Raw genomic sequence first — 19,759 nt, 5'->3', positions numbered from 1 at the left:
GCTTTAGAGGTCACCGTAGAGGGAATATATGGTTGTTGAGTGGCATTCGCCAAATGGAATAATTGGAATAAGTAATAATTTAGATTGCTCGATTTAGTTGCATGGATTTATAACAATTGGTGCATGATTTATTATGAGCATTTCAGCATAGTTTATGATTTGACTCATTCGTTCTTTCAATGATTCCATCATGCGCGCGGATTCGCGCGGATAGGAAATGAGTAAAAAATTTAAATTATTTAATTAAATACGGGGGGGGGAGCAAACAGATTCCGATCTTTGTATCTCTCCCCAGTTTGCTTTTGCTCGCCGATTATCACAAATTTATTTCCTCAAGTGTGAGTTTGACTTTGTCATATTTCATAATCGATTTATTACTTCACAAAGGCGTAAAACTCAGGATTAAAAGTATTTTGGGAATCTTCTGACATTCCTCGACCTGTTCTATGCAAACCATGTGAACGACGTTGTACATTTGCTTTTAAAATGAAGGAAAAGCGATCATTTACTGTCGAAGTAGAAAAATACCCTTCCCAGTTTTGCCTCCAACTTGGCTTAGCTTTGGTTCCTGCAACAAACTGAAATGGGACAAAATCAGGGCAAGCCCGGCGTAAAAAAAACAAGCACCTTGAGAAAGAAAAATTCCGAAAGGAATAATGGTGAAAATTCAGGTTTGTTTAGAATGTGTTGAGCACAGTAACAATTTAATATTTGAAATGTCAGACAATTTACCCTTGAATTCAGCGTGTTTATTATTCTTTTGTCAAGTGTTTACGGAAACTTTATTACTCTTACAATATTTTTGGCCTCAGTAGGCTAATAAAAGATATGTAATTTTTCCCGTTTTATAAAAGTATATTTTATAAAATGCGGCAATTCATTAACTTTAAGTAAACAAATATTTGGGAATTCAACCTAATGGAAAATTTGGAAAATATTCGGTAAATGCGTACTTCATATAAGGTTGTGGTTTGAAACTATTTATTTTATATTGTAGTTATATTTATATGTGTATGTGAATTACATCCCATAGACCAATTTGTGTTTGAGAGTGCTGCCTATGCAACTAATTTCCATTGTAAATTGAGAATTGAAATTGAGAAAGGCATTTCCTCATGTTGGCCTAGCTCAAATTTTGCACATTTTATGTGTTGAACCATTGTAGTTTTGCAACTGTTTGGCAAAACAAAACAAAATGTAATTGTGTGGTGTTATATACTCATTAAGGGGAAGTATGTCTCTATTTTTTTATTATAGCTCCATTTTCTAACAGACCACTACCTGACACACCTGAGTCAGGTACTCTGAAGAAACAATGGCAATCATTGGAAAGCCTGACAACTATTGTATCATGTGATCCACGCTCGTTTATTGCACTCTATGATTTCAAAGGAGATGATGATGACCAACTAAACATAAAAGCTAATCAGGAGGTAAGATTTCTATTTGACCACATAAAAAGGAACTACATAAAAAGGAACTACATACCTGTAACACATAAATAAAACTAGTACCCAGTATGATCTGCACACAATAATGACCATAACAAAATAGGAAAAAGCTCAATACAATGAAGATACAAAGTTTGTCATATTATGATGTATTGCCTATTGTATTTCAATTTCAGTTCAGTTACAATTTTTTGTTCTTTTTCCCACCTGAAGATCAGATTCCTTTTTTATCCACCTCAGTATCAAATCATTTCAGTGTCAGTGATGTCCATGTAGTATGTGTATGTGGATCAGCCTAGTATCCCCATCTGTGTCTGAACATATATGTAACTCTTTTTTCCCAAACAAAGAATTTATTCATATAGCAATCCAATTTCGTAGACACCCAAATTAGCTATGCCATGACCAGCCGCCGTCATTTGCCTTCGCCTATGATAAAAGCTTTCTAACTTCTTAATTTAAACCTTTCCTGAACATGCCTTGTACTTCTGATTTGCCCCTATTTGGTTTCTCTAATTTCATTTTCAATTTCGCTTCTATCAATTTCACGTCCCCTTGATAACATATTCTATTCAATATCATGTAAAATGTATGCTAATGTTTATCGTGGATATGGCTCAGTACTAAATTAAAAAACAGTAAATTTATCAACACAACTGGAAAGAGCATTCTAAAAAATATTGTAAAGTGTAAAAAAGCAATGCAAAGTTGGCACTTTGGAGTTGCTAAATTTTGTATCAATTATTAATTTAGCACTGCTACTTTAGACAATAATTTTGCATAGCTATAACTTTTATTTTGTGATATATTGCAATCAAACTTTTCATTTGAACTAAATTTAGGATGTGTTTCTAGGCTTTTAGCTGTACTAATATATTTTCCTTATCTCCTTAAGTTTAACATTTGGTTTTTAACTAGGGATAATAAAGCATCCTTTCCTTTAAAGAAACACTTTTCTAAATCCTTTCTCAAGTGTAGCACCACTTAAAATCCCTCTTCCTAAAAATAGCATTCCTCCTCAAAAACATCTCACTTCAAAGTAGCACTCTTCCCCAAGTTGTAGTACCTTCAAATCCAATACTCTGCCCTAAAGTATCATCTCCTTTCAATATAATCACTCTTCTTCTCCCTCTGGAGCTCCCCTTCTAAAGTTCTACTAGAACCAACTAGAACCCTAAAACTTTCAAATTCCTTGCGTTTTTCAATTCCTTGTATTTTTCCTTACAAACCTGCGAAAATTTCTTTCGCAAGCCTTGGAAAATCCATCCAAGTGGAAAACCTTCGCTTCCCTAACATCTGTTTACCCAGTAGTAGTTGTACACTGAATTTAAAAAAATGAAATTAAGGTGTGGATTCTCTCTGACAATGGTAATGGAGAATGGTGTCGTGGGCAGTTGCGAAATGGTCAAACAGGCTGGTTACCTCGAAGTTACATTGCCCCTATTGACAGCCTAGACAAGCATTCATGGTATCATGGTCAGATATCTCGTATTAAAGCAGAAATTGTGTTGAATAGTGGAATAAATGGAAGTTTTTTAGTGCGTGAAAGTGAATCAAACGCGGGTCAGGTATCGGTATCAATACGATTTGACGGCCGGGTCTATCATTACCGCATTAGCAAAAACCCAGAGGGTAAACTCTATATTTCTGCTGGTAACAAGTTTGCAACCTTAGCGGAGCTAGTGCACTATCATTCTCAGCACTCGGATGGCCTGGTTACGACTCTACACTACCCGGCACCAAAGACGGAGAAACCAACAATATACGGTACACACAATCCAGACGAGTGGGAAGTGGATCGAGATGAGATTTGTATGAAGCAAAGACTTGATGCTGGTCAGTATGGTGAGGTCTATGAAGGATTATGGAAAAAATATCAAAGAAAGGTTGCTGTGAAAACGCTCAAGGTAAAGAGCCTGTTTTCTTAGTTGTGATTTGATTTATACATGAAGGTATACATTCTTCTGGTGTTTTTTTATATTAGGAAGAGACAATGGAGGTGGACGACTTTCTCCGTGAAGCAAACGTGATGAAGAGACTTAAGCATAAGAACCTGGTTCAGTTGTTAGGAGTTTGCACTCGTGAGGCGCCATTTTATATTATCACTGAGTTCATGGAGGGCGGTAATCTTCTTGAGTATCTCAGAGATCCAGAGAAAAGTAAAGATCTTGATGCGCTCATGTTGATGTATTATGCAACACAAATCGCCTCCGCGATGATGTATTTGGAAGACATGAATTTTATTCACAGGTAAACAGGAATCCTTCTTTTAATAGACCTTTCTTATGATGACGAAAAACACGGAAAAGCCTGTATGATGTTACATGAAGTTTAATTGGCTTGTTAGTTTTGAAGTAAAAATGCGTTAAAAAGCTATAAAGCTGCGTATATCAAAATTTATAATTATAAAAAATATTTTAACTTTAAAATTGCAATCTAAAAGTCCAATCTTGGCCATACGAAAGAGTGGAGAATTTTTCACCCACCACTGGATAACTTCATCCATCTTTTGAACAACCAGCTGGGTTGCGAGAAAATATCTATATTGAAAAACAATTTGATATAAAAGTGGGTATCATCAATTCAGCGGTCCATTACGGGATGAAAACAGAAATTGTAAATGAAAATGTAAAAAAAATGGATGCAAAATCTAAAAGGGAAAGTAAGAAATCTAATCTATAAGATGTATGCAATTGATTTCGGGTAAAAATGATACAATGTTTTGTTGTCGTTTTTATCAAATAGGCACGACGCTACTAATTCGAATTCATGTATGCATTTCAAATACAAATATACACCTTATCCAATATAATAAGCTTTATTAAAACCTTTCTCAGTCTTTACCCAGAAATATCTGACCTCGGTCTTTTTGTGTAAACTTCGCCCTTTGGGCTCGTTCAGTCGGTTAGTACAAAGAGACCTCGGTCCGATATCCTTGGTAAAAACCTTGCTCTCGGTTAATAATCAGTTATTATTTTGTTTTATTTAAAAATTTCTCGAAGGTTATGATTGCAGTGCATCTTAGTAAAACCACTGACCTCTATCCAGTTTTACTGCATGAGGAACTGGAGTTCATAGAGGAAAACATGCTTGGTATAGACATCCAAAGCCGAAAGATGTTCTTTTTGTAGGGATCTTGCTGCCAGGAATTGTCTATTAGCTGGTAATAATGTTGTCAAAGTCGGCGATTTTGGTCTGTCAAGACTCCTCAGAGAGGACATGTATACTGCCAGACAAGGATCTAAATTTCCAATAAAATGGACAGCTCCTGAAGCATTAGCATTCAACGAATTCACAGTCAAGTCGGATGTGTGGGGTAAAAAAAAATATTTTCATCTCTTAATCGGCTTGTTTTCATTGAGTTGCATGTATGTACGATAGTAAAGTTAGTTCGTTTGTATTGGTTTGGCCATTAACAACATCGTAGTTCTCCATTAAATGAAGTCTTTTTCTCATTCAGCATTTGGTGTTCTGCTATGGGAACTGGCAACTTACGGAATATCTCCGTATCCAGGACTGGATCTAGCTCAAGTGTATGATAAACTTAGTGCCGGCTACCGTATGCCTTCACCTGAGGGGTGCCCGGAGGAGGTTTACCAGCTTATGAATAAATGTGAGTGGAAAATATGATACACTTAGTTACATCACACGAAATAAACTGTACAGTATCTCTAAATTTGACGAGCTTGATCACTTTCAACTGCCTTGGAGGTTATCGCGCATGCCCCGGTCCAGCTTCTTGAACTAAAACAGCTGATCAAACTAGAACCATACAGACGAGAACTTTAATCAACAGTTATATGTTCCTAATTTTTTCTTTATAAGTTTAATGAAAGGTTAGGGTGGATTTACTAACAGGGGCGGGGAATACCCAATGCTTTGGCATTCCCCTTACAATTTCCTTATAAAGTTGTCAGAGATGGGTGTGACTTTGCATTTATAGACGAAAACGCAATATTCCATCATATTGGACTGTTTTCACCACCTAGGCAACAACAGAGTGGTCCTTGTCAGGGGTCTGCAGTGAATACGCACACTAATTCGACGTTTGCATCTTGTTTTGTTCCCGGTCAGCGCCCCCAACCCCCCCCCCCTCCCCCCTTTTCTTTCACACTAAGTCCTATTGAATCGGAAATAATTAATCTCTCATACTGGATGACTTGATAATGGGAGTTTCACCTTGAAGTTTATATGATGCCATTCACACAGTAGCTGATGTTGCAGAAAATAATTTTATTTATACAACAAACTGACATTACAGTATTTCTTGCATTCTATTCTGAGGCGAAATTTGGTATTATTTGGTAATATTATTATTTGATTCCAAACCCATGGGCGTCAATCGAACGTTAATTGAGGGAGACCATATTAGTATATTCTGTCATGCCAGGCTGCTTTCTATTAAGTGAAATTGTTTTCTAAAGAGATTAGCCAGGCATAGCAGAATATATGAATTTCCTATGTCCAAACCCTTATAGTGAACCTTTAGTGTTAATTGTTTAACAGGTTGGGCTTGGGAAGCATTTGATCGACCATCATTTAAAGATATTCATAGAGAGTTAAACGACATGTTTGAATCAAAATCTGTAAATGAAGGTATGTACCGCAGTGGAAAATTTATGTTTGGTCGCAAGTCTGAAATTATAACCTTTATTTCATATCAACAGAGGTTGAAAAGGAGTTGGAAAAAACGCGAAAAACTAAAACAAAGAAAGAGAAAAAGGAAAAGAAGAAGAAGTCAACTGGCTCAGATAATTCAGGCAGCAGTCAAGGCGAACCGCCACAGGTGTGTTGTGAAATTCCTTCGCTGCTTAGTTCAGATTGCAACTTTCTGACGTTAGAACATTCACTTCTCCCTGCAGCCTCCTAATGCTAGTTCCAGGCCGCCCCCTGTGCCGTCTGGTCCCAGGTCTACCTCGTCCAGCCCTCCTGGATCCAGATCGTCCAGCTTACAATTTCCACTGCCATCATCGCCTAGACCCCCTGCTGTACCACATACTACCAGGACCCCCATACCTCAACCTGCTAGTTCAAGACCACCGCCTCCTCCATCCCCCATTTCGAAGACAAGCACAATACCACGTGCTATGAGCGCTGGTCAGCAAAAGATGCCTAACCTAGCTGAAATAGGATCTGTAAAACTCAGACCAACTAGTTCAGTAAAGGTTTCTGCCTCTAAAACGGTGGTGGCTGACCAAGCAGGTTCCCCGCCTTGGGAGGGTGGACAGTCAATACTTCGCAATCGCCCCCCTCCACAGATTCCTCTCCAAGGTGAAGAGCACTCGCCTGCACCAAAAGTCCGTCTCCCACATACAAGAAGTTTTGATGCTGAACCAGAGGCTGCCCCCCCTAAAGATCAACGAAGAATACCTAAGCTCCCCCCTTCCCGCAACAACAGACCACCGCCTCCGGTACCCAATTTGTCATCAAACGATTCTGATCAAACAGATGGACGCCGGGGTTCCAGTACCGTAGTAGCTCCACCTGCAAGGCACCGGAACTTACCCCCCACCCCTATCCAAAACGATCATTTTGATGACCAGCATAATGGTGAGGTGAGAAACCCGGCATTAGCAAATCGTCAACTACCACCGGTACCCGGTGAGGTGAATAATACCGGACACCCGACGATTGCTAAGCCTAAACCTCCCATGGCACCAAAGCCAAACTTAGCACCCAAACCAAGATTACCAAGTAAACCTAAGTTACCCCCGAGGTAGGATAAAATAATTTGATTAATGTATGTTAATGAAAAATTACTTGCTTATTTTTAAGTAACGTGGAACTTGTTTCTGAAACTGCAATTAATATAGATATAATTATAATTGGTATCGCTTGATAAACGTGGTTTTCGGGACATCGCGGTCAATCCTTTGGAGTAAAATTTTTATTACACTAACTGTCAAATAGAGTTAACATGCGAGCACCATGTGCAGCGACTGCGTCCTACATCCGCGAAAACCTCATTCGAAAGCAATATTTAAAAGTAATGAGTATATTTAAATATATGACTGGCATTGTCAATCACACTGTTTTCCAGTTACGCGTTTTCTTTGCATTCCTGCATCCTCGACCATGTTTTCTATGAAATATCCTTGAAAGAGATAATTTAACAGAGTTTACTGATAGTTAACGTTTTGCGTGTTTATTCCTTTGAAAAACACGTAACTTGAAAGCAGCCTGATAATCTTCGGTATTCATTGAGCAATTATCTAGTTGTCATAATCGGTAATATTGTGGTAATGTATGCGCTGTTACACTATGCAATTTTTCCTGCAACTTGCAAGACAATTATAATTTTGAGGGATGTTAATTTGTAAAGAGTGATCGAAATTCTAAGAAACGCAGATCGTAAGAAATGTTCGTATTTGTCAACTTCAGATGCTTTTCCCTGCAACTTGCAATGCAATTATAATTTTGAGGGATGTTAATTTGTAAAGAGTGATCGGAAGTCTAAGAAAACGTTAGCAGATCGTAAGAAATGTTCGTATTTGACAGCTTCAGATACCTCAGGAGTAGAATTGCATTGCAAGTTGCAAGGAAAGTGGCATAGTGTAGCACCGCCTTAACTCTCCATTCTTTACGGCAGCAATCAACGAAAGATGCAGTTTGAAAAACATTATACATTCATTTCGGAGATAAGCCCTTTTACTTACCCAAACCTGGTTTCCATAATTCCATTTAATCGTAATTGTCGTGAACACGTCAAGGTGGCTGATGTAATAGAATGTCTATATGTGTATGAAGTCAACAATGTCTGATTTGAATACAGGAAATAAAAGCAAATTGGAATCTGGAATTGATTTTTTTGCGACATTTACGATATAATGGGAACCAGGCTTTGGCAATGAAGAAATACTGACATAAATTTTTAATTGAATAGAAACAAATGGAAATAACTCGGCCCCATTCACATTCGATGCCTGTTTATGTGATGCAAAATCATAAAATTTATGTGAGGCCGTTGATTTACAGTATGTATAGGGATCAGTTTAGGTCCCAAAGACGTATAATTCACCGCATACTTTACCGGGTTTTACAATGACATACAATTTTAAAATTAGTGTGGTATTGGAATATATACCGTAGCAATATAAAAAAATATAATATGCAAAATTGTAAATAAATATAATTTCCTAATTAAAACAGATGAATCATTTCGGTACAGGTCATTCCTCGTGCGTTGGTTAGAGTTAGACCTGGGGCCAGTTGTTCAAAAGCAGGCTTTAAAAACCATAATTTAACCCAGGACCCAGGGTGAGCGTTAACCGGCTTTTGAACAAGCGGCCCCAGGTAAATATATTTGGTTGCAATCTTATAATACTGCTGTAAACGCTGTACTTCTCCAAAGGTATTAAAATGGAGGTAATGAACGCCCTCTTTTTGCTGCGTTTGTGGCGTGTCATTGAATACCCCTGAGACTCTTGCATCAATTTCATGCTTATTGAGTTATTGTATATCCGTTGGACTATTTGCATGCCTTATTTCTATCTTCCTTTTACGATAGTATATCACTGGTAGCCTATACTGCAAGTGTATATTAAATCAATTTCTGGTCATTAAAAGGCGATTCTTTCAATATAGATCTGATCTTCCACCCAGGATCAGTTTTCATTTTCCTTTCTCCGAGGGGGCATCATCCAACCATCATCCAACCGCAGAAATTGGTGTTTATGAAGTTTCAACCCGAAATGTAATTACTGGTTCAAAAATGTGCATTTCTGTATCGCTATTAATGAGAATAGTCAGAATAGCATTGGATAAGTTTCTTCTGAATACGCATTCTGCAATCTTTTGACAGCTCAGGGTGACAGTCAGTTGCAATGCTTCTAGGGCAAATTGCTCGAATATTTATCACCACAATATTTTTAATTGGATCAATATAAACCTTGATAAAACAAAGAGAGTGGTATCCATAAGATCGTTTTCGCATGGTACTAGTATTTTCACTTGGTACTAGTATTTTTGTGCGCATGCAACTGACGCTATAGTATTGTTTTGGAGCTTGCCAAAAAAGCCTGTAGTGTTCCCATATTTTATTTTATTTAAAGCGCCTGGGAACGAGGCTGAGCTTGCCACCAGCTCAGCTGCTTTGACAACGTGTAATTTTAGTCATTTTACCCGGTAGAGCTATCTTAGTATCATTATCGAATCGTACTATTTTTAAGATACGCAAAGAGGGTGTAAGGCATGGAATATACAAAACAAAATATGAGTATTAAATACAAATCGTAAACCATTACAAATGACAGCAATGAACTTCGTGTTCAGCAGAATTCGAACAGCAGGCATCACCGGAGATTATTCCTATTTTTGCGGTTTCTCCCCACGGCAACGTAGTCTCAGGTATTTCCCCGCCGTATTTCCTATCATATCGTCTGCGTGGTGCAATTTTAAAAATTATCCCTTTACTTTGCTTACTAAGCTTTCCATTCAAGTGTATTAGCAAAGTATTTTGCTTTCGAAGGTAAATTTACAATCTTTGTTTCTCCATGCAGGAGGACCGCTTTCAACAACAAGCTTTTAAAGTGTATTTTCATTTTGAAACAATTGCTGTTAATATTTTACTAGGCTATTTGATAATGGAACAGAATCAGAATAAGTCAGAGCCAATGGAACAAGGAATGCCAGCAAGCCAAAACGAAAAGTTGAAAGAAGACCAAGTGAAAAACACTGCTGGTGGATTTGTATGGCAAGTGGATGATACCAAACGATTTATTCGCTTCCTAGTCCTTGGAAGTGAACAAGCTACTTACCACATTGGGGAGAAGAAACTTGGCAAAGAGAATGCCCAAGCTATGATACGCCTTCTCAAAGCTGAGAAAGGTGTTGAAGTTGTTAATATAATATTGAAATTTAGTCTTGAAGGCCGGACCACCAAACAAAATCCGATTATGCTTGCCTTAGCAATGTGTGCACGTTTGGGGGACCTAAAGACGAAGCAGAGAGCCTATGAGGTGCTTGGTCAAATTTGTCGCATCCCAACACATCTTTTCATGTTTGTTGCACAAAGTAAAATTCTCAGCCAACCTGGTGCTGGTTGGGGTAGGGCTGCACGAAAAGCAATCCAGAAATGGTATACTACAAAACAACCCATGAAATTGGCAATGGATGTCACCAAGTACCAAAAACGGGAAGGCTGGTCACATACTGATATTGCACGGGTTGCCCATATGAAGTCAGACAATCCTGCTATACAGTGTGTTTTGAAGTATGCTGTTAGGGGTTTTGATGAAATGATTGCTGCTTTCCCTGAATCAGATCAAAACAGTGAAGAATTGAAGTCAGTGTTGCATTTCCTGAAAGCTGTTGAGGAGATGAAAAAGCTGACATTGGAAAATGAAGATAGGGTTGTAGAACTGATTGAAAAGCTGGAGTTGGTGAGAGAGCATATCCCAACTGTATGCCTTGGATCCAAGAAGGTATTGTATAGTTTTACTAGCTTCCCAGACTTGCAAACCTTAGCTTAGCATTCTAATCTTGTAATTGCTTTTGGATACTGGGTAACCTAGTGGGTGGTACGGTTTCAAATTATAGTATGTATTAATTTTGCAAGGTATGGAATGCTCTTCTTAAGAAAATGCCAATGACAGCAATGATCCGGAACCTCAACAAGATGACCGCAGTTGGCTTGCTTGAAGAAAACAATAGTCAGGTGCAATCTGTATGTGCAAAACTACGCAATGTAGAATCGCTAAGGAAAGCACGTATACACCCTTTTAATGTTTTACTTGCATTAAAACAATACCAGTCTGGTCGTGGGGACAAAGGCTCCCTCACTTGGACTCAAAATGCAGAAGTTAGCAAAGCAATGGAGGAGGCATTCTATTTGTCATTCAAAGTAGGTTTAATAACATCCAAAAATATTGTATAAGAGTTTTATTATTATGATATAGGTCTAGGCATTGCAGCTAATTGTTAAGGCCACTTTCAATCTTTGCTGTGATTTTATGTGGGATTTTCTTCTTTTGATAGATGTAAATGAGTGAATTAGTTACTGATGTGAAAATAAGAGCTCTTATATATCAAAGCATTCATAACTAATGACTCATTCTCATCTATAAAAAGACAAAAATTTATCACAAGTGTAAGCAAGCTTTTACTCAGTACTCTGCAATTTGCAGAGAGCAGTGCTATTCTCAAATCCTTTAGTAGTAATTCATGTTTTTTTCCCAATATATTTAGAATGTGGAGCCAACAGGTAAAAGGTATATGTTGGCCATGGATGTGAGTGGATCAATGCAGAGTGGTGGATGTGTTGGTTCACCCAGTATTCAGCCACATATTGCCTCTGCTGCAATGGCAATGGTGACAGCTAGAACAGAAGAAAATCACAAATTCGTTGCTTTTAGTGAAAAAATTGTTCCTATGAATATCAATAGTTCAATGAAATTAGAAGAAGTGCTGAAAGTAGTTAATTCGGTATGTAATTGACCTGATAAACTCAACTATACACAAACTTAATATATACATATACAAAATAGTTCCTGGACAAACATCAGTCCGTAGTTGGTTTCTGAATACCCATGGGACATAATGAATGTTCTTTACGGTGCATCTTAGAATCGCCTGTTGTGTGGAAATCTATATTTTAAATAGATTTCTTGCCTGAAATACTTAAGAAACATTCGATTCATTTGATCACGTATTCATTTAGCAATTAGGCTTGAAATGTTAATTTCGTTTTTTTAGGACACCTGTAGATCTTTACTAATTTAGATCTCCATCCAAGTATGAGTCTTGAAGTTATATGTTATTTGTGTTTAGTATTCTTTAATCTTCTAGATTCCAATGGGTGGTACCGACTGTGCTCAACCAATGATTTATGCAACAGAGAAGAATCTGAATATTGATGTGTTTATTGTCTACACTGATTGTGAGACGTGGTGTGGCAAAGTTCATCCAAGCGAAGCTCTAAAGCAATATCGCTTTCATTCGGGTATCAAAGATGCCAAACTGATTGTGGTTGCTATGACATCAAATGGTTTTACTATTGCAGACCCAGATGATCCAGGAATGTTTGATATGCCGGGCTTTGATTCCGCTGCACCGCAGGTTATGAAAGAGTTCATACTAGGAAATATATAAACCTTAAAGAAGTTGTCTAAAACTATCAACTCCTCAAATAATTAATATGCTTCATTGATCAAGCTAAAAGCCCCTATGAGACCTAAAGCGATAGTGTAGAGGGATTAAATTTTAAAAAAAACTTCAGCTAGTGGGAAGGAAGATTTAGAAGCATACCATATTCTTTACATAACACATCTTGATTTTAACTCATACCAAACGTAATACCATGCTTTCTATGTAAATATTTTGTCATCATATAAATTCAACATTTCAAAGTCGTGAAACAGCAGTTAGCACGGCCAGGATGGGCCAGATATAAATTCCAGACAAAAGCGAATCTGCTGAACCCAATCTTTGCTGCCTACAAGAAGTTTGTCCAGCTCTGTCTTGTTTATTCTCTTGCTGTGACAGTCTACTGAAGACCGCTCGTCTTCTTAGTAGTTGAAGAGGATGAAGACTTGCATTTGATTGTGAATTGTGTCATTTGCTTTGGCAGCAATCGAACTAGACCTCTTAGTAACAATATAATAAGTATAACAGTGACAATGCTGTTGGTTAAGGTTATTAGCATTTTTATCGTTAATGTTATAATATCCGTAATGTTATCGCATCTCAAGATGTCTTTGAAACATTTTTTAGTCTATTGCAGTAAGTACAATGTCAATGTACACAGTACAAGTATTATATCATGATATTAAATGTATTCAATATTCAAAACTTTATGTTCTGTGACTGTCCATTTATTCACCTTTTCTTTAATAAGCCCGTTTACCTTCTAACTGGCTTCTAAGTTCACATCCTGGTTTCTCGATTCTTATATATTATTCAGTCTCATGCATCAGTGTTAAGAATTTGATCAAACATCGCTCCGTTCTGTAAGACGGCTCGTTCAGTAATGCCATCCGTTTAAACTACAGTCAAGTCGCAAAATATAGGAAGTAAGTCTTTTGACAGCGAAGACAGTGAAAGAATCGAGTTAGCAATGATTTTAAGACTATTACAACCGTAGGCGTAGACTTAGTAATTAATTAAGACCCTTTCGGCTTTCGTGTCGAGAAGAGAAATACGAGTGGAGTAACGAATCTTGTATCCAAGGTTTTCCTTCCGGAAATAACTAGAGTAAATTGGGTAATTTTTTCTGAAAAATAAAAACTGTATTTGAGGATCTCGTTTTCCAAATTTAAAACCGTTTGTCTCTTTTTGTAGTAATTTACTATTTTTGTTTCTCAACTGCATCTTAATCTTACTATCATCCTATTGAGGGATGCCGTCTAGCTTAAACGGCAAATAACTTCAAAATGGAAAATAGAATTATCTATTTATTGCACAAGTGAGCTGAAATATTCCCATCTAATTAGTTGAATTTTCAATAGCAGTACATATTCAATCTCGAACACCCGGCCCATTGACTGGAACATGAAATTTCGATTTTTGAGTATTTCATTTGATAAAACAAAAGGGCTTTGTAAAAGAAATACAAAAATTGCAATATATACAATTTTACATTTATATGATCTACATTTTAAAAATCTTTCCCACATAAACTGTATCATTACGTTCCAGAGGTAATTCCCCTTTTTTTTCCCATGCTAATGTTAGTATACCGTAATGCAATGCGTTCGTTTGGTTCCTCGTATAAATTTTACTTCACATTTCCACCCGAGAAGTTTGTAAAGTATTATTTTGATTTTAAACTATCGTTTTAAACAAGGTTGTTTCGCACCGTGAAATAAACACAAAAAGAACGTTTCTGGAGTCTTTTACACACACTGAGAAACAAGATTAGCATTGCAATGGAAGTTGACGAAAACTTGGTAACGAGTAACGTTGGTGGCTCCGTGTGGCAAGTGGATGATATGAAGAGGCTTCATCGATTCTTAGTGCTCGGCAGTGAAAGTCCTACCTACTATATCACAGACGGAGAGTTGCAGAAAGAAAATGCGAGAGTGGTTAGCAATCTTATGCAGGCAGGACGCGGCGTAGAAGTCGTGAATGAAATTCGGGAATATAGCGTTAAAGGACGAACAATAAAACAAAACCCTATTATGTTTGCATTAGCACTGTGTGCTCGGCAAGGAGATTTGGCGACAAAACGCAGAGCATATGAGGTTCTTCCAGAAGTATGCCGTATCCCTACTCATCTTTTTATGTTTGTTGGGCTCTGTGAAAAGCATAGCATTCCTGCTCCAGGGGCTGGGCCAAATGCAACTGCAACTGGTTGGGGAAGAGCTCACCGTAAAGCCATTAAGAAATGGTACATTACTAAATGCAAAAAACCATTGGCGCTAGCAATGAATGTTACAAAATACCAGAAACGAGAAGGCTGGTCTCATCGCGATGTTGCTCGATTGATGCATCTGAACCCCACTGGAACAGACGTCACTCGACTTGTGGGACCAGAAGAGCCCGAGAATTTCTCTGATGGTCTGTCTATCATAATGAAATACATTGCCCGAGGCTGGAGTGAAGTGACTGAGACCTATGCCAATCGTGTTGCGAACCAAGAAATTGGACCAGATGCAAGGAACGTATTTAACTTTTTGAAAGCTGTTGAAGATGTGAAAACAATGACAGCTGAAAATGAGTCAGATATTATTGACCTAATCCTGCAGTTTCATCTTGTTCGTGAACACATACCTACTAGCTGCTTGTCTCTGATTGGGGTAAGAATGTAAAAAACTATGTATGCCACTTCGTATGGCTGTGTGACATGCTAAATAATTTACTCCTTTAATTTTTTACAGGTTTGGAGAGCTTTATTAACAAATATGCCAATGATGGCAATGATTCGGAATCTTGGCAAGATGACATCTGTTGGGCTCCTATGTGAAGGTGGTGCAGAATTGACACAAGTTTGTGCCAAATTAAAAGATCATAAGTTGTTGAGAAATGCACGAATCCATCCATTTAATGCTTTGGTAGCAATGAAGACCTACATGGATGGTCATGGAGATAGAGGAAAATTAAGATGGAAGCCCATACAAAAAATAGTTGATGCACTAGAGTCTGCATTCTACTTTTCCTTCAAGGTTTGACTTTGACTTTGAAAGAAATTTGTTTGATCCAGAAATCACTTAGCCGTTAAAACAACTCTATTTTACTTCAATTTAGCTTGTTGAATCAACCAAGAAGAGATATTTGTTAGCTCTTGATGTTAGTCGTTCAATGAGCTATGTTGGTGTTGTTGGCTCTCCTTGCATCACACCTCGTGTTGCATCAGCAGCCATGTCTATGGTTGTGGCAAAAACAGAGGAGACCCACAACTTTGTTGCTTTTTCACATAAAATAGAGCCTCTGGTCATTGACAGAGATATGTCCTTGGATGATGTGCTTTTGAATTTAGAGCAGGTACAGTGAGTTGCCAAAGAGAGTGCAGGCTTTGAATTAATGGCCTAATCAACATTTGCTATTGAATCTTTTTTGAACAAGCTACTAAATTGAACTATTTTAAAGTACAATTTTCAAAAACTTAGGTGCTTAACAAACTGTACAATTTTGTAATATTCCTAACAGATAATGGGGTTCCATGTTGAGCAGATTGACAAATTCTGGTTAAAATCACTTTGAATATTTGAAGAAAAGGCATAGTTACCCTAAACTTTTTCTGTGCATTATTTAATGGTATTAGTAATGCCAGACTTTTGGAAAATGAAAAAATTACATTTTTATATAATTTTTATGCTTTAAATTTTTTTCATTTTTGTATTGAAAGTTTTTAGTACTTTCAACATTATTCACCTTAACAAAATCAATAAATATATCATTGTCTCCATTGCTAATGACTGCTCGCGTAGCCAATCAGATTGCAGAAAATGCTAAAATATGAATTCGGACCGCAAGAAAAAAAAATTATTTATCTTAGTCAACCATGCAATGTTGCATGACATATCTTTTGTAACTTAAGTAATTTTGTAACTTTGTGGTTTGTATTTCTTAGATTAAAATGGGAGGCACAGACTGTGCATTGCCAATGTTGTATGCAATAGAGAAAAATCTCAAGGTTGATGTATTTGTTGTGTACACTGATTGCGAGACAATGGCAGGACCAACACATCCAGCAAACGCTCTAAGGCTGTATCGTGAGCATTCTGGTATCAGAGATGCCAAACTGATTGTGGTTGCTATGACCTCAAATGGTTTCACTATTGCAGACCCGGACGACCAGGGAATGTTTGACATAGTTGGTTTTGATGCTGAAGCACCGAACGTCATGAGGGAGTTTATTCTTGGAAATATATAGAACCAGGCAAGAAATCGTAAGTACATGTTGAGTGCTTTGGATGAATATTTTCCTGCTGAATCATTTGTGAACTTTCTCAAATGGGAACTCCTGAATAAGCATATTTTGTAAATCATGAAAGCTGACTAACTTAATCTAAAACTGTAGTACCTAGTTTTAGTACCATTCATGTTATTGTTATGATGCAATGGTAACTCTTATCTCTGAATTACGTGATTTTTAATCATCACCCTTTCATCATCTTTCACAATCAAACCATCGAATCAAACAAGTTGTCCTCGCGCACTGATCTACAGATACAGTGTATTACTGGATGACGGAAAACCCATGATTATTTTCATAACGGGCATAAAAAATTATCTGAAAAATTAAAACCAAGCGTTAAGTTAAATAATCTGCTCCATTCTATTATTGAATAATAGCATAAAGGCTATTATTAATGCATAAATGAAATAATAACACAAATTAAGCATAAAACCTGCGTTGTGACGTAGTTCGCGGACAAAGCCTATATCTGATTGGCCTATGCGTCTATAATAGTTGGCCAATCAGGAGCATGATGTCCAATCAGAAGCAGGTCCGCAATCTACGTGACAGTCCACGTTATTACGAAAGATGTTTTTGATGGGAACAAAATTTAATCACAACAATAATCACAACACTTTAAAGCTGCCCTGAGTTATCAGCCAAATTGTTGTATCGATAATTTTGATGTCATTTGGGCTTGATACGAAGTATTACACAAAGTTTAATATGCTAAGTAATCTTGTTTAATCTTTGTCATCAGTTTTCCAGCATTTGACGTATTATCGGTGATTATCAGTGATTTTCGTTGTGTCATAATGTGCCCATTGATGACTTTCATTTCGAAATTCAAAGACATAAGTCAGTGCTAAATTTTTAAAAGTTCAGAGCTTAGAGGTGATGAAAAATTGTCACGACATTCAATATTATATTATTAATAGTAAGTAACTTAGGGCAAACCAGTGCTAATTTTTGGATAATATGGAAATAATTATCTGTACAACAGATTTTGCATTCCCATCTACAAAACTATCAGTATAATGTATTGTTTGCGTCATGTGTAAAACATCTTATGTAAAGTCATATTATATATTGTCTCCCGAGAGAATGGCTTATATATTTTTAATATACAACCATTTGCGAGCTTCCATTAACCGCGCACTCGAAACAAGGTTTTGAAAAGTTTTAATTAATGAGTTTTTCAACGGAAACACGTTTGTTTTCACACTCAAACGTTTTCTGGGAGGGGCCAAAACAATTAGTTTCGCGATCAAAACATTACATGCACTTTTGCCTATAATTGTAACCAAAATTTGTAGCTTTGTGATGGAGTTTAAGATAAACAGACATGGTAGATATAGACTTCTTATTGGCAAGAATAGACCTTTTCGGTAATTACGTCAACACATTTACATCGCAACATTTTAAATTTAGAACCACCTTAAATGAAATGGATTTCAAGTTATACTCTCACGAGCCACGTGCAAAGATGCAAACAGCCCGGCAAATTTATCATTTTAGCCCGCAAAATACACCGCAATGCCCGCCAAAGTTATTATAATATAGATTTACAGGCCTTACGGCTATAAGTATAAGGCGATAAATGATATGGCACCTTCTGCACCTAATATATTTAATATATATGTATACGTAATAGCATGGTTTCGAGTGCAATTTGGAAAAAACATGCACGAGTGAGTTTCTCAAAGACCTCAAAATAGCGCGAGTCCGAAGGACGAGTGTAATTTGAAGTCTTTTCAAAAGCTCACGAGTGCATGTTTTTTCCAAATTGCACGAGAATCTATGCTATTATAATAATATACATAAAAAAATTAAGCGACACGTGCTACGTAATTATATGATACGTAATTAAATTTATTCAATTAACAAAATTCATACGCAGTCGCATGTTGTTTTCAAATCGTGTCAAAATAGAATTGTTTCAACGTTTTTACATTGAAATATTTAACTTATATAAAGACACAACAATTATAACACTCAGGAGCATTTTTAAAAATGTCTTTAAGAAATTAGCACCGAGATTTCCTAAAAATTGCACTGCTCTTGAAAATTTGAAAATAAATTAATCCTGCGTATCACGAATATATGAATATATATCTCCCCAATTATCGTGCTGGCTACGCCACTGATTTATTTAATTAAACCCTTTTTTACCTGCATGAATTAACTTTTTGCCTTAAGAAAAGCTAAATTTCTTTCTCCATTTCTAAATTATTGTTGATTTCACATAAGTGCGAAGTTCGTTGCGAAGTCAGCAATAATGTTTCGAATGTTCGCAGTTCAAAACAAACTTTGAAGTTTGAAAATACCTTTTCAAACAGAACTTAGTCAACTTACTACTGCTAAAACAGTTTTGTTTCGATTTGAAATGGTCTTATTGTATGCAGTTACGTTGATAAGTCGTGGTTTACAGTATATTTTAATGCTTCGTGACTCCAACCTACGCTCAAACTTACGGGCTTGACCTTCAAAGTTCGTCTTGAACTTCAAACTTTCGAAACGTAATTGCGAACTTCGCAACGAACGTCGCAGCTGTTAAGCATTCATTATTCAATCATAAAATTTTCGTATAGTAGTATAGCAAAACAAGACAAGGAGTGATCACTGCTTCGTAGGATCCGTGTTCTAATTTGTGAATATGCGATCAAGATGCATGTGTATCATTTCTATTACTAGTGTGCCTCGTTCGTCATTACGCTAAAGCCTGTATAAATAAGACTTATAAACTGATAAATTATCTGGAATCATCTCCACCTATATATTTAAACCGCTCTTTATTGTATACAGCCTGAGTTATAATTATAAAGAACTATGCTTGTTCAACTCTTTCAAAGCCATATCTATACAAACGATAACATTTCCGCACCCTTTACAGTCGCGGCAATAGAAGCGTTCCGAGAAATATCGAGTAACTCATTGGCTCAAATTTATCAGTTGGCTAAAGCCCGTTTTC

The 19,759-nt window shown here is 36.9% G+C and overlaps 3 protein-coding genes across 3 annotated transcripts; all 3 read left to right on the top strand.

Annotated features, from left to right (window-relative positions):
• Positions 1 to 323: 323 nt before the first annotated feature.
• On the top strand, positions 324 to 7,920 carry LOC114518886 (tyrosine-protein kinase ABL1-like). Its single transcript, XM_028538917.1, has 9 exons — positions 324 to 671; positions 1,258 to 1,433; positions 2,798 to 3,358; positions 3,436 to 3,701; positions 4,583 to 4,767; positions 4,912 to 5,064; positions 5,958 to 6,047; positions 6,119 to 6,237; positions 6,314 to 7,920. Exons 1-9 carry the CDS (start codon positions 584 to 586, stop codon positions 7,169 to 7,171), a joined length of 2,496 nt encoding a protein of 831 aa, XP_028394718.1. The 5' UTR covers positions 324 to 583; the 3' UTR covers positions 7,172 to 7,920.
• Positions 7,921 to 9,789: 1,869 nt separating this feature from the next.
• LOC114519134 (60 kDa SS-A/Ro ribonucleoprotein-like) lies at positions 9,790 to 13,203 on the top strand. Its single transcript, XM_028539209.1, has 5 exons — positions 9,790 to 9,918; positions 10,023 to 10,873; positions 11,008 to 11,292; positions 11,637 to 11,873; positions 12,237 to 13,203. Exons 2-5 carry the CDS (start codon positions 10,034 to 10,036, stop codon positions 12,537 to 12,539), a joined length of 1,665 nt encoding a protein of 554 aa, XP_028395010.1. The 5' UTR covers positions 9,790 to 9,918; positions 10,023 to 10,033; the 3' UTR covers positions 12,540 to 13,203.
• A 959-nt stretch (positions 13,204 to 14,162) lies between these two features.
• LOC114519126 (60 kDa SS-A/Ro ribonucleoprotein-like) lies at positions 14,163 to 17,883 on the top strand. Its single transcript, XM_028539200.1, has 4 exons — positions 14,163 to 15,184; positions 15,266 to 15,550; positions 15,633 to 15,869; positions 16,459 to 17,883. Exons 1-4 carry the CDS (start codon positions 14,315 to 14,317, stop codon positions 16,759 to 16,761), a joined length of 1,695 nt encoding a protein of 564 aa, XP_028395001.1. The 5' UTR covers positions 14,163 to 14,314; the 3' UTR covers positions 16,762 to 17,883.
• The last annotated feature ends 1,876 nt before the right edge of the window (positions 17,884 to 19,759 follow it).

This window comes from Dendronephthya gigantea, unplaced genomic scaffold, assembly GCF_004324835.1.
Source record: "Dendronephthya gigantea isolate DGI-Jeju-01 unplaced genomic scaffold, DenGig_1.0 000012F, whole genome shotgun sequence".
Lineage (NCBI taxonomy): Eukaryota > Metazoa > Cnidaria > Anthozoa > Malacalcyonacea > Nephtheidae > Dendronephthya > Dendronephthya gigantea.
The sequence above is the reverse complement of the archived record's forward strand: the minus strand, read 5'-3'. Positions and strand labels throughout refer to the sequence as shown.

Coding starts and splice junctions, on each gene's coding strand:
- LOC114518886 (XM_028538917.1), top strand. CDS start 584: ATGGGACAAAATCAGGGCAAGCCCGGCGTAAAAAAAACAAGCACCTTG. Junction 3,702..4,582: donor GACATGAATTTTATTCACAG/GTAAACAGGAAT, acceptor TTCTTTTTGTAG/GGATCTTGCTGCCAGGAATT. Junction 4,768..4,911: donor AGTCAAGTCGGATGTGTGGG/GTAAAAAAAAAT, acceptor TTTCTCATTCAG/CATTTGGTGTTCTGCTATGG.
- LOC114519126 (XM_028539200.1), top strand. CDS start 14,315: ATGGAAGTTGACGAAAACTTGGTAACGAGTAACGTTGGTGGCTCCGTG. Junction 15,551..15,632: donor CATTCTACTTTTCCTTCAAG/GTTTGACTTTGA, acceptor ACTTCAATTTAG/CTTGTTGAATCAACCAAGAA. Junction 15,870..16,458: donor TGCTTTTGAATTTAGAGCAG/GTACAGTGAGTT, acceptor TGTATTTCTTAG/ATTAAAATGGGAGGCACAGA.
- LOC114519134 (XM_028539209.1), top strand. CDS start 10,034: ATGGAACAGAATCAGAATAAGTCAGAGCCAATGGAACAAGGAATGCCA. Junction 10,874..11,007: donor TATGCCTTGGATCCAAGAAG/GTATTGTATAGT, acceptor TAATTTTGCAAG/GTATGGAATGCTCTTCTTAA. Junction 11,293..11,636: donor CATTCTATTTGTCATTCAAA/GTAGGTTTAATA, acceptor CAATATATTTAG/AATGTGGAGCCAACAGGTAA.